This window comes from Nilaparvata lugens, chromosome 6 (assembly GCF_014356525.2).
Source record: "Nilaparvata lugens isolate BPH chromosome 6, ASM1435652v1, whole genome shotgun sequence".
Taxonomy (NCBI): domain Eukaryota; kingdom Metazoa; phylum Arthropoda; class Insecta; order Hemiptera; family Delphacidae; genus Nilaparvata; species Nilaparvata lugens.
This window is the reverse complement of record NC_052509.1, coordinates 49504449-49518229: the sequence shown is the minus strand read 5'-3', so window position 1 is coordinate 49518229 and position 13781 is coordinate 49504449. Positions and strand designations below refer to the sequence as shown.

General features: G+C 32.8%; 1 protein-coding gene and 1 long non-coding RNA gene across 3 annotated transcripts in view; both read right to left on the bottom strand.

Annotated features, from left to right (window-relative positions):
• Window positions 1-13781, bottom strand: part of LOC111050480 (protein zyg-11 homolog B) — a 37352-nt gene that overhangs the window by 16445 nt on the left and 7126 nt on the right. The window contains exons 7-9 of one of the 2 annotated variants that reach the window (XM_039431046.1): window positions 13492-13716; window positions 11480-11588; window positions 9221-9370 (exon numbers count right to left, since the gene is read on the bottom strand). In XM_039431046.1, coding sequence (XP_039286980.1) covers window positions 9221-9370; window positions 11480-11588; window positions 13492-13716 — 484 coding nt within the window. The remainder of the gene's footprint in view (window positions 1-9220; window positions 9371-11479; window positions 11589-13491; window positions 13717-13781) is intronic. The other variant, XM_039431045.1, reaches the window with a different exon arrangement.
• Window positions 5638-8890, bottom strand: LOC120351960. The gene is made up of 3 exons (XR_005571663.1): window positions 8295-8890; window positions 6873-6991; window positions 5638-5695 (listed from the first exon to the last, which is right to left on the bottom strand). It is a non-coding gene; the product is annotated as an uncharacterized LOC120351960 (long non-coding RNA).

Sequence of the window (13781 nt, the reverse complement as noted above, 5' to 3'; positions counted from 1 at the left end):
TGAGCCTGGTGACGATTTGCAACCAGACAATCCCCACAATCCGCAAGATTATTTTACTTTTCAATATGTATCAGAGACTGAGGTTGTGGAGGCGATCGAGAGTCTTAGAGGTGCATCTGGGCCTGGTCATGATGGCATTACTGTATCTGTTTTAAAATCTGTTAAAAGTATTGTTGCCTCTCCACTCAAACACATTATTAATGTAAGTTTTGAACAAGGTATTTTTCCAGATTCTTTTAAAACAACTGTAGTAAAACCAATATTCAAATCACAAGACAAAAGGAAAATTACCAACTATAGACCTATAAGTTTACTTTCGAATTTGGCTAAAATAATTGAAAAATGTGTAAAGAGACAGCTACATAAATTTTTGGAAGTGAATAATATTCTGTCAAAAAATCAATTTGGTTTTAGAGAGGGGATGGGAACACAGGAAGCAATTGCTGCTTTTGTTCAAGAAACAATCTTAAACTTGGATGTAGGTAGGAGACAAATAGCTATTTTTCTTGATCTTGCAAAAGCCTTTGATACAGTTTGCCATGATCGTCTACTTGATTGTCTCCGTAGCCTTGGTCTTGAGGATGTGGCACTGGGATGGTTTTGCAGTTATTTAAAGAATAGGCAACAATGTGTTAGAGTCAATAACACTGTTAGTGAATATAAATCTGTTAAAATGGGAATCCCGCAGGGAACAGTGATTGGACCTTGCCTCTTCCTGATCTATATTAATGACTTTTGTAACCTTAATTTAATCAATGGGAAAATATTGTCATTTGCAGACGATGCAGTTTTAATTTTTCATGAAGAAAACTGGGCTAGCACATATGACTCAGCTGCTAGGGGACTGGGAGAAGTAAAAAAATGGCTTGATAGAAGAAAACTGACTCTGAATTTGTCCAAAACAAAATACATCTCTTTTTCCTTGAATATACAGAATCAGCCAGTTAATATGTCACTTGTTTTGCATTCTCCAAATTGTCTTAGTCATGTAGATTTAGGGTGTTCAGTTAATTGTAATAAAATAGAGAAGGTTAGCAGTATCAGATATCTTGGAGTAATGGTTGATCAGCATTTAAAGTGGGATGTACATTTGTCGCAGCTTACTACACGATCTAGAAAACTTATTTATTTATTTGTGAAATTACGTTCTGTTTTGCCTATGAAAGTCATGAAGATAGTGTATTATGCACTGGCACAGTCATTGCTCCAATATGGTATTGTGGGTTGGGGTGGTGCATATACAAATGTTCTAAAACCAGTAAAAACAATACAAAATTTAATATTAAAAATTATTCTGAAAAAGAATAGAATGTATTCAACAAGATTGGCTTTTTTGGAATTTTCAGTTCTACCGATTAGACAGATATACCTGAAACACATCATATTATATTATAAGAAGCTATCACTTTTTCATTTCATTAATAGAACGGATTGTGCTATTACAAGACGGGAGGAGTCAGGTCTGGTTACTGTTCCTAGATTATTGACTACTGCTGGTCAGCGTAGCTTCATATATTTATCTCCATTATTTTTTAATATTCTTCCAAGTAATTTGAATATAATACCTACCAAATAAATTGATTTCTGTTGTTTTGAAATTTAGATTCTTGTATCACAGCTTTTCAAATTAGCCGCCATTTCTGGCTTGTATAAAAATAAAAATCTGATCTCAGTTATAAAAGCAAATTTTCAAATCAAATTATGGAAAAATACATTTTCTTGATTAATTTGACATTAAATTGATTATTTTATCAAGGAAATGATAATTATTATTAGATCAAATTTAATGGGATGAATTGAGTAACAGCTGTGTACACTCAGTGGCAAAATGGAGAGACTTGGCAACATTTTTCTCCTATCTTTTTTCACTGCCATTATAACGTGAACCTCACTATAGAAGAAGGGCTCTGTTTGGCTGTAAGAAACCAGGAATTTTGATTCTGCTACATTTTTGAAATATATACTTCATGGAATGGAATAATATTAGTATCCCGAAACCATTACCATTCTAGGTTAAAAAGAGCTTTATATAACAACCCCCCCCCATCGATTACATACACAATATGAATGAAATTTTAAACGACATATTTCATACCACCAAATATTCTAACATTTACAACAGCATCCGAGAATGTAAATGCATGACAAGCTTTTCGAAACAACTATTACAAATTTAGAAACTATTAAGAAACAACTGACACAAATTTCAAGCCCATCATTAAAGGGAGTTGCAACAAATAGCCATCGACTTCTGAATGATTCATCTGTTTACAAATAAATAAATATTTCGTTTGATTAAATAGTAAATACAAAACTCAATAACAAAGCAATGATACAATTCAATTAAAGTAATTGCTGATTTATTATTGAAGCGTTAAACGTTATTCCTTCTATTTTATCCTATTACTATATTCTAGTGTGGGATAGTTTGATAGTTTATCTAGTGATTACATGCCCTTTAATGACGGGTCTACAATATGTGAGCTAGAGGTACACCAGAAATATTTTTCTGCAGAGTTCCACTTCAATCTTATATTGGAATATTAATTTTTATACACAGCCAATGAAACACCACCAATATTTTGGGATTGAGCATAGGTCGTATTGAATAAATTTAATTTAAGATAGATTGCTAATAGCTATTCACAACTGAAATGAAACATTTACTATACATCCTTTGTTTTGTACTGTAGTTCTATTTAAGAAAAACATCATTCAGATTTAGAGTTCAATTAGTGTTATTTCAATTTCTATCAAAGCTCTTTCAAAATTTAACAATAAAGGAGACAAAATTTATGGAGGCTATAAAGTCTGAAATAGCCTTTAAAATACAAACAGACTATCCTGTTTAACAGCGGTTGCCTGCTCAAACATCTGGGATGGCAACAATCCCGTTGACCGCGAGTGAGCTAGAAACTGCTTGTTTCTTATTTATTAATAAATGACATACACACTTAGGCCCGGTTGCACAAAAGCCGATTAAATTTTAACCGTGATTAATTTCACGAGAAGCAATTAGAAAAGGAGTTTTTGAAAAGGCGGCATCTCTGATTGGTTCTCGTGAAATTAATCACGATTAAAATTTAGCCGGCTATTGTGCAACCAGCACATTATCATAGAATGATTGAAAATGAAAATAAAACTGCTTATTTCAGACTGTAACGCTTATGTACAGCTTCTGTGCTGAAAGCTTGAAGGGAATCTCACTATAGAAATATATTTGACCGAGCGAAGTGAGGTCTAAGATTCAAGTCGATGGTTTGGCATTTCTCTTAATGTTCAAATGTTTGAATGTTTAAATGTTTATATGTTGCGCATTTACGGCGAAACGCGGTAATAGATTTTCATGAAATTTGACAGGTATGTTCCTTTTTTAATTTCGCGTCGACGAATATACAAGTTTTTTGGAAATTTTGCATTTAAATGATAATATGAAAGGAGAAAGGAGCCTCCGTCATACGCCAATATTAGAGTAAAAATCAGACTACAGAATAAATTATTCATCATAAATCAGCTGACAAGTGATTACACAGATATTATGTGGAGAAGCCAGTCTATTGCTGTATTTCCATAAGGTCTATAGTTTCAATCAGGTAATTGTGGATGAGAATACTGCGTGAGGTCTACTGTTCACAGAACTACTAGTCTCTAAGCAAGAAGAACTATCAAGCAGGCTGTTGTTGAAGCAAGCAAGTTTATGGTGCAAAATATAGAGTGCCAATAGTTACACAAGTGTTTTGAGTTTTCGATCACTACAATATAAAGTTAATCAGTAAAGCCCAATCTAAACTTCTAAAATAGCACTTTTAAAAATAGACTTTCCGATCACAACAGTATAGAAATGGTAAAGCTGTGTTTTCGTAACGGGCAGAAGCAGAATCGATTGCAGCGCACCCAGGCGGGCAGAAACAGTAACATTCAAAGAACTAGTTCTTTGACATGAATTTTGCTTTATGTGTTATGGGTAATGAACTTTTTGGGTTGCCCAAAAGGTAATTCTGAAATGATTATTGGAGATTTAATTCAATAAAGTGAATTAATTGCTTTTTAAAACTCAGATAACTTTTCCACAATTATTAGTTACTTCAATAATTATGCAAAATTCTATGCTTTATAGGCATGTCAATCTAAGAGTTAACTTTTCATTTCCTATGCTTGAAATTTGTAAGGGTAAATTATTTAAAGTAACTGATTGTATATCATTATTAATAAGATATTATTATACTTATTTTATTAACTAGAATCAATTGCCTTCAGAGTCAATGCATGCTCTTTGAATCACATCGTTTATAGGTAGGCCTACCTACTATGAGTACCGTATTCAACTTCAAAGGCCTATTGAAGATCTATCGAAAAAAAAAAAAATAAATAATAAATAAGTGCTTTAATTTTGGCATTTTTGGAATCTATGGGATATATTACACCAAGGGATATCAATATTGTAAACGTTTTTTAGGCAATTTTATTTTAGCAGTCCCCTTTTTGATCATTGGATGGGTACGGTCCCGGCTGATATACAATCATGTATAAGAATCGTGAGGCCAATTGACTGCCTAAATCAATATGCCTTCTCAGGCAATGTTCAATTAGGGACTCCTCACCAGTAAAAGCTATACGAATATTGGAAATTATTATTATTATAGATTAACACATATGACATGTACAAAGTGTATTCAAACAGGCGAACTAATTCTAATAATTATTGTTGAGATAACTATATCTTGCTTTAATAAACGAGTTCTGTTATGGTACTTTAAATAACACATAGCCTATTTTAAAATGGATGAATATTTATTAATTATAGAAGGTAACTAGTACCCTTGTGATATTCCAAAATGAAACATGATTAGTTTCGACATTTTCAATAAGGACTCTCTTGACAATGACATAATTAGAAACTGGTCATGCTTATTTTGAATATTTTAGGGTAGGCCTACTAGTTATTTTCTACAATTAACCATTAAAGTTGCCCTATTAAAATTAATACTTTATTAGGGTATTAATTAGAATTAGAGTAGCCTTTCAAACTCCTTATTCACTTTAATGTTCTAAAAGCTTATCAATTTTAATCAAAACCTTGGAAATATAGCCTAGAAGGTAGAATTGAAAGTGATTATATTTGATGTGGCTTGGAACATCATATTTTCATATTCAAAGAATTATTACCCCTTCAATGCAGTAAATAAGTACTATTACTTAATTCTTAATACAATACATAATAATTGTGATACCCTATTTTATATCCAATTCAAGTCTATTATTTAACTACGTGTTACCTATAGCATTTGCCAGTCAGCAATGTTAAATAATTTTATTAGTTCCAAAAAAGCAGAAGACATACAGAACCAATAAAGTTGTTAATAAGAGTTCGATGCTTTTGGGTTAAATATAGTTTTAAAAATCCCTAAAGTATAAACAATTAAAACATATTTTATTAATTTCATGTCACTTGCTGTTTTCTTCAAAACTACCTGAATTGAAGCAGTTAGCAGGAGCGATCAGAAAAAGAAGATATTATTATGAATAACATGAAATAAACACATCAAGTTGTACTGAAAAAATGAATATATTTCTTAGATTAGTCCATCTCTTTCTTCTGTAGGCTACTACATCATACATGAATCATATCCATGGAATATTATCCATAGTTGATTTTCTTTGTCATCCTCTACTTCTGGCTGGTACATCACTAGGCCTGAAATCAAAAAGTTATAGATAATTTATTATTCATTATAAAAAAACTTTGCGAAGTGAATTCTGAAATTGATTGTAATCTGTATAAGTTTTTAATTATATTTCTTGGAAGGAACCCTCCAATAATGACAAAGTAATATTATATGAGAAATTCCAATAAACCAACATTCAGTTGAATTATTATTAGCATCAATCTGTTAGTTGTGTGATTCTGAATGATTGAATAAATAAATCTCCATGCAGGAATTGGGATTAATCAGTGTGCCCCTAGGTCAAAAGAACTTGTTGGTGAACAATATATTTTTGGATACCATGAACAATTATTTATTTATTTCTGTGGTCAGTAGGCCTACTTCTCGACCGTTTGGTTTACTTGACTCTTCCAAAATGTACTGCATAAAGTAATTTTTAGTTCTACATTTAGAGAAACAAGTTTAATGAAACAAATGAAATAATCAATAAATTAATTGCTTAATCTGAAATGATGATTATCTACAACATTATAAGTAGAACTAAGTGATTTGAAAATGAATACCAAACTGCAAATACATAAATCTCTCTCAGAACAATGTGGGTATTTCATCCATGAATTTAATCATAAATTTTAAAAGGTGGAATGACTGTCATTAAAAGCTATTATTCAGTGTTTTCTACCAGCACTTGCTGGTGAATTTTTGAAGTCATCTATTCATAGTTCTAATGTATGGTCATTTATAAAGTCATCATCCACTCAAGATCAAGATGGACAGTTGAGAAGAGTGTTTTAAAAACAATTTTAACATCAAATTATTGATGTAATGTTATCACATTATTAGATAATGTTACATAAATTATTTCTTTATGGAAGGAATCCCAAATATTATGAATAACTCTATTCCCTGAATGATAAGTGAATACATTGTTTTTTAAGCACTCTTCTCAACTGTCCATCTTGATCTCATATGGTTTCAGGTAGTTTCGAAATATTAAGATTTCCTGTAATCTATTAATGATTTCAAAATTCAGACAGTTTTTCTATTATTTTAGTCACGTACCATAGTTAAATCTTACTATTTGAATATCTACCATCAAATCGATAATAAAACATTGAAGTGGATAAACCTTTTTAAAAAATGGGAAACTGTATAAAATGACATCGCCTATATAAAGTTTAAAAAATGAGTGGAATTTTATCTTACCTAACTAACTTATTCTAAGTATAGGTTCCAAAGAATTGTTCCATCCTGGTCAACAAAAAAGAATTCATATGCATTTCCTTTGAGCACATTCTCTTCAATATTTTGTTTGTAAATGGTACCTGAAAAAAGAAACATAATCTTTCAGCATATTCATTTTGGAGATAATGTGAAGTTAATCATCAATGATAAGACACAGTTTGGACTTTGAATAAATTAGAAGTGAACTGGGCCTCAATAAACTATTTACATTAGATATAAATACTATAAGTATATACTTACATTCATAGCACATAACAGAAAACACTTTAAAGTTTTATAATATAAATTAAAACAGGTGACACACGACATAGATAGATTAAAAACACTGAAAAACTTACATTACACTCTCTGCTCGGTTGAGAAAGGGGCACAGTTCCTTAAACATTTCCGATTATAATGTAAGTTTTTCAGTGTTTTTAATCTATCTATGTTGTGTGTCTCCTGTTTTAATTTATACTATTCACATTGATATACCTGGCATCACGCAATATATCGATCAATAGAGCATGAATAAGTTTTTCAAATACATTACTATTGTAGTTTAAATGAGTTTGGTAGCAATGGTCAACCAGAAAAATAGTACCTATTTTATATTTTTCCAATGGCAGTCTTTCAATGTTCAATTACACTGACTCTGATCAAGTTATAACAATCTATTTAATATTGTTTCCAAGTGATTTTGAATTATAAATTAAGAGAAGATTAATTCATAGATAGGTACCAAAGACAAAGTAAATGTTCTAATAGTCAGGTTAGTTTTGTTATTATATTGATAAACTATGGGTTTACAATATTTTGAGGTGCAACAAGGATAATGGAAGTTTAGGATTTAGAATGTAATGAAATACTTCTAAGTCAAATTATGATATTATTTTTAATAAATCAGTTTGTGAAAACTACTAGCTGCATTATAAAAAATGTATTTTGTGATTAGGCCAACTTACTGAAAGTGTAAAAGATTGTTAGCATGAAATGCTAAATGTTATCTTGGTTGAATAATGTTTTGAATCTGATTATTAAATGTTAATCTAATCAATCAATCTTGAATGAGTTTATATCTAATCAGTTGATTAGATTTCCCCTTTTCTTGTGATAATTCTCTACCATACACAAACTAGCTAGTCTAGGATTTACATTATTTTTAAATACTACAAATTAAACATTAAAAAAAGAAATAAATAAACTTTTGTCAACTTCTAACCTCTTGAAAAATAAAAAAGATAGCAATTTAGGCCTAGAGACTAGGTTATTAAAGGCCTACTACAGTGGGCTACCTGAATAAAAATTGTAAACATGCTAGTAGGCTACTCATAAAATTTATATCAAATAATTGTGTACGGTAAATCTAGCCTACTTTATTATGAGAAATTTAAGTGTACTTACTTGAATCCTCTATTACATCAGCAATTTCTAACCATATTCTATTTTTCAAATAGGTAATTCGTGCAGGTCTGGAAAGTACAAAACTTTGAACTTCGAAAATTTCACGCCTTTCTGTTGTAAATCCATTTTCAATTTCTCTTGTAAAAATTATAAGAATAAAGAAACCAATAGAAATATTTTATACCTCAATTTTCCACTGCAAATTAATTTCACAGTATAATAGTAGCAGTCCGAAATCTGACAACCAATATCAAAACAAACCATCCAACAATTAAAGATTGAGGTTAAAAAGAACATGGCGTCCGATCCACAGAAAGATTATTCTGCCGGTGTCACGTGATCAGAGCAGAAAAGTGATTCGAAGCTGTCTGTTCTTGTCGACAGAATCCCGAAATTAGTTCTTTTTCGACAAAACGGTTCACGAGCAGTGATCGGTCGAAGCAAAATAGCATTGTGTTGATAGGCCTTATAAAGAACGGCAAGATGAACGACAGTTCGTCTCTGATTTGAACAGTTCTTTTTTTCTGCTCAACTTTCTGCCGATGGGTGAATAATCCCATAAGAACCAATGTTAATTTAAAGTGAATTCTGTCGTCTGCCCGTTACGAAAACACACCTTTAGTAAACGCACAATCCAAACATAGTCATAACAATCTTTTGGTTGAGGGACTTTTTGATCACAATAATATCGAATTGCACAATTCTTTCATGCGTGTTAGGTGATAATTAAATGTCTAATAAAATCCACTGTTTTAGCAGCTTCGTCATTGAATATAAAGAGGTCTTGTCGAGTGCATGCTGGTGCAAGACAGCTTTTAGGTTTTAGGAGGTGATCATCTGACTAGATATCGCCACAGTCGCAGTACGGGTATGTGGCGGTATCCAGTCTTGCACAATTGCACAATGTGAACTTGTGACAGTCTGACCTGTTAGATTCCAGAGCGCACTGAGGGTGAACTTCATGGTGATGTCGACGGTGTTGGTCTCCATCTTGCCTCGCACCAGTTCCAGCAGTTTGCGCATGTACTGAGGCTGGGCGCCCAGTTGAGATGTCTCGCTTGTCGAAATTTTCGCAGCTGCAAACAACAAATCACTATATTCTAATTTATGATGATTACATACTTTACTTATTCGTCATATGCAATTGCTTCAAGGAGGCACTACTCCTGCAGTATAAGAGCGGTGAAAATCTGATATATTACTATTATCCATCTATGATTATAGAACGATGTATGATAATTAGAAAATAATAGAACGATGATTAGGTAAATAGAACGATGACTATGATAAACATACCGGATAAACAAGTATCGAAATATATCAAACAATAAACAAGCTTTAATTATGATGATTACATTTTAAATTTACCGGGATCACTGGATGTCAAAGTATCAAACAATCAAGAAACTCATTGAACTATAAACTATACAAAAAGTATCAAAACTGCTAAATATTTCATATCATATATTATATAAAATAGTTCAGAATTTCATCCGCTATAAAGCTGTGCATTTATCTCAGGATATGCCATTACCGACTTTGAATCCACTTTCCTCAAACGTGAACCAATCTTATTAACCTTTCCTCAATCAAACCCTCCATCATAACACGACATTACATAGTTGACATAATGGTGACATTAATAATATAATGCTTGGTGTGTGGTATTGAGGACTTTACTTAAATTGAAATGCTACTTTTCTTTGGATAAAAATTTGGACCACCGTTCCTAATGTGTGTTTATTTCTTGTCAAAATATGAAGGGTGTCATGATTTCAATGCGAAATTCAAGACATTAAGAATGGCGAAGCCCGCACATCAATAATTCAATTATTTGAAAATACCAATGCAATCAAGCAAGCAAAATTAAATGAATAAATAGGCCTACTTTAATAGCTTAGCTATTAGATTTTATCGTGAAAAGTGTTGGTGAGCACTTATTGTGACATTTGGTCTCATATTCAACACTTTCAACAATTAGGTGAAACATAATTTCCCAAGTTCACAACTTTTCATTTTTGTATGATAGTATAATATTATAATTGAACAATAATGTTTATTACTTTTACATTATTTTAGGAAGCAAACTTGCAGATTATAACAGTTAAGCCTTATGCCGGTAATAAATTATTTTTCCAATGCAATTGTTATACTAATAATTCGGTATCTATATAAATAAAATTCGAGCCTCAAATTTTGACATTCAATAACTTTTTTATGTGTGCACCGAATTTGATGATTTTTTTAGTTGTGTTCGTTATGTTCAGGACCAGGTTTATGACCTGACAAATTTATGATCCGACTTCAGGACTCTATCCTACGGTCCTTCAAAGTTTACATGTAATCCTTATGGGAGAAGATTTATGAGCTGGCCACATACAGAAATAAAAATCAGCTGTTATAATCATTTGCGTCATCCAACAGCCGTCGATAGATCTGGTTTTCAATTTTCTTTCTACTGATTCAAAAAATTTTAATTCTTAATAATGCCGCGGTACGAACGACGTCCAAACTTGGGTCGTAGAACTCGAAATGCTGTAAATTTAGAATATGCACGGGAAAATCAGCAGCAAGGAGATATATACCATTCAATTCCCAGCAAGCTGCAGTAAACTATAACTACAAATACAAACTGCTGCACTACTTACTAAGCACATAGGAAGTCCATATTGAGATATGAATGCAAATACTGATTGTTGGATAATTTTCATAAAAATATAAGGCATCAGATTAAGCTAAGGCTAAGCACACCTGAGGAGGCGCGGCTTGGTGATACAAAGTGTTGATCTTATGGAGATTGCCTTATCACACCGTTCCACGCCATGCCCGATTCAGTGTGTGTGAGTTCTTCCATTCAAACCAATAATAAGCAAGAAGCACCTGGATGAAAAATGCCGCATCGCGCCTCCTCAGGTGTGCATCCAGCTAAAGTTTGCCATGAGATGCATTAACTATTTGGCGGTACGAAGTTCGCCGGGCCAGATAGTTCACAATATAATCACCAATTTGATGTGTGATAGGTAAGTGAATGTGACTCAATTAGTTTGTTTGATTGGTATATCTTTGTTTGTAGAACACATTATTATTCTATTGTGTTCTAGTTTTTTCTACTAATTATACTTATTTTGTAATATTTTACGCAGAAATAAAGTGGAATTGATTGATATTAGTGCTCGCTGACTCACCCAGTATACTGCAAATGGCGACGCTCATGCGGTTCATGGATGCGTCGTCGAATGCGCACAACGAGTTAAGCACTAATCGTGCACAACGATACTTGTCGATGGGCACATCCTACAACACAACATACCATACGAGTTCAATATACAGTCAAGAAAGCAAAATTAAAATACATAGGTGAACAAATTTCTTAACACAGTAAATATAATGGATTGCAAATATCAGACCAGTCGTTACAACTGGTTTCTTTTGCTGGTTAGAATTATCATGATCAATCTGCTTTATTTCCAAAATAATTTGTATAAAAAATAAAGGATTTACTAATAAGTAGTACTACAGTCAAATTTCTGACATGCTAGAAACCTATTTGTTTCAAAAGTAGGTGTGAAATCGATGAAGTTATTAATAAGAAATTGATTTTTTCCAATGCCAGAGCTAGTCTGAAAAAGATGTATATGGTATGAGCTGAAGGCTAGAAATGTACAAGATATTTGGTTTTAATATTTGCTGTACAGAGAGTTGATTGACATTTAAATTGAAATCAAATTCAAATTTATTTAATCCAATTTACAATATTTACAAATCATAAGCAAAAAGAAAAAAATCTGGTGTGGCGCACTCACACAACTTTCGTTGCCGTTATGATTTGATCACCTGACGCTAGTGTTCTCGCGCATATCAAGTCTACTTATAAACAAAGATCCAAGCCAGCTGGTGACAGGACAATAACGTTGGAGACATACGAGGTCTGCTATCTCTTCATAGTGAATCATTTAATAGAATCAACAGTTGCCAACAGTTTGCAATAATTGGATAATCACATTTTCTCGAATTTCGAGCTTATTTTTAATTTTAGGTGAAAATGTTACTGGACATTAATTGTAGAGATGCTCATGCTTAATATTTTCCACTCGAAATTTTTTGTTTAAATTGTATCTGAAGCCTGATAATTGAGAATCTAAAATCAAACTTTGCATAGATGGGGCGGAGCTCCTGAAATTTTTACAGATATGGGACTTGTGGCAGTTGATAGAGCTTATCGATGACTATTCTAGGTATAACTTTAATCAAAATCGTTGGAGCCATTTTCGAGAAAATCGCGAAAAACCCTGTTTTTGACAACATTTTCGCCTTTTTAGCCGCCATCTTGAATTGCACTTGATCGAAATTGTTCGTGTCGGATCCTTATAGGGGAAGGACCTTAAGTTCCAAATTTCAAGTCATTCCGTTAATTGGGAGATAAGATATCGTGTACACAGACGCACATACACTCATATATACACACACACACACACACACACACACATACAGACCAATACCCAAAAACCAATTTTTTGGACTCAGGGAACCTCGAAACGTATAGAAATTTACAAATTGGGGTACCTTAATTTTTTTCGCAAACCAATACTTTCCTTACCTATGGTAATAGGGCAAGGAAAGTAAAAAGATCAAACCGCTCAACAAGATGAGATTAATAAGCTAACAATTAATAAGTACATAATAGTTAAAATTGTGTTTTAAAACAAAATAATTTTAGACAAAAAAATACAATAGGTTAAACCAGGACTAATTTGTGGATTAAAAAATACTGCTTGCTAAGAGTTCAATCCTCTGCGTCTGCAAGCAGAAATGAATATCTAATAACTGATGAATTTATAGAGAAGTGGAAAAATAGAAATAAAAAAGAAAGAAAAATTAGCAACCCATCACTCACACTTCATACTCACCATGCTCACTTTCCAATTCCAGATCATTTTCCCAATGCATAACCATCATTATCAGAGTAATTTAACCAAGAAATCACACTGAATAAGGTCTCTAGATAGTCAGGCATAAGACCTCTAAGCCATCTATGAACTTTGTTTTGAAAACAAAAATCAGTTTAACAATTTATCATGTTTTTATTGTGTTGTATGGTTTTCAACTATTTTTGTAATTGTTTTATTGTATATTGTTTTTCCGTGATGCATGTTCTGTGTGTTGTGAATAAATTGGAATTGAAATGTGAAGGACATACCTGGAGAATGCGATCGCTACACAGCGTGAGCAGTGTGTTCTTCTGCAGCTGGTAGTGCTCGGGGAAGGTCTCCATGGCGACGAGTGAGAGGTCGACGATGCGCGCCAGGATGCGCGGATGGATCTTGCCGGCCAGCTCACCCTTGGTCAGGTTGTAGAGGCAGGCGGTGGCCGCCATCTGCACGGCGAACGCCTGCGGGTGAGCCTGCATGCCTGGCAGCACCAGCTGATACACCACAACACAACATGCCATTGTTCAATTTTAACCAATTCTAACAGAATAATAAGAGA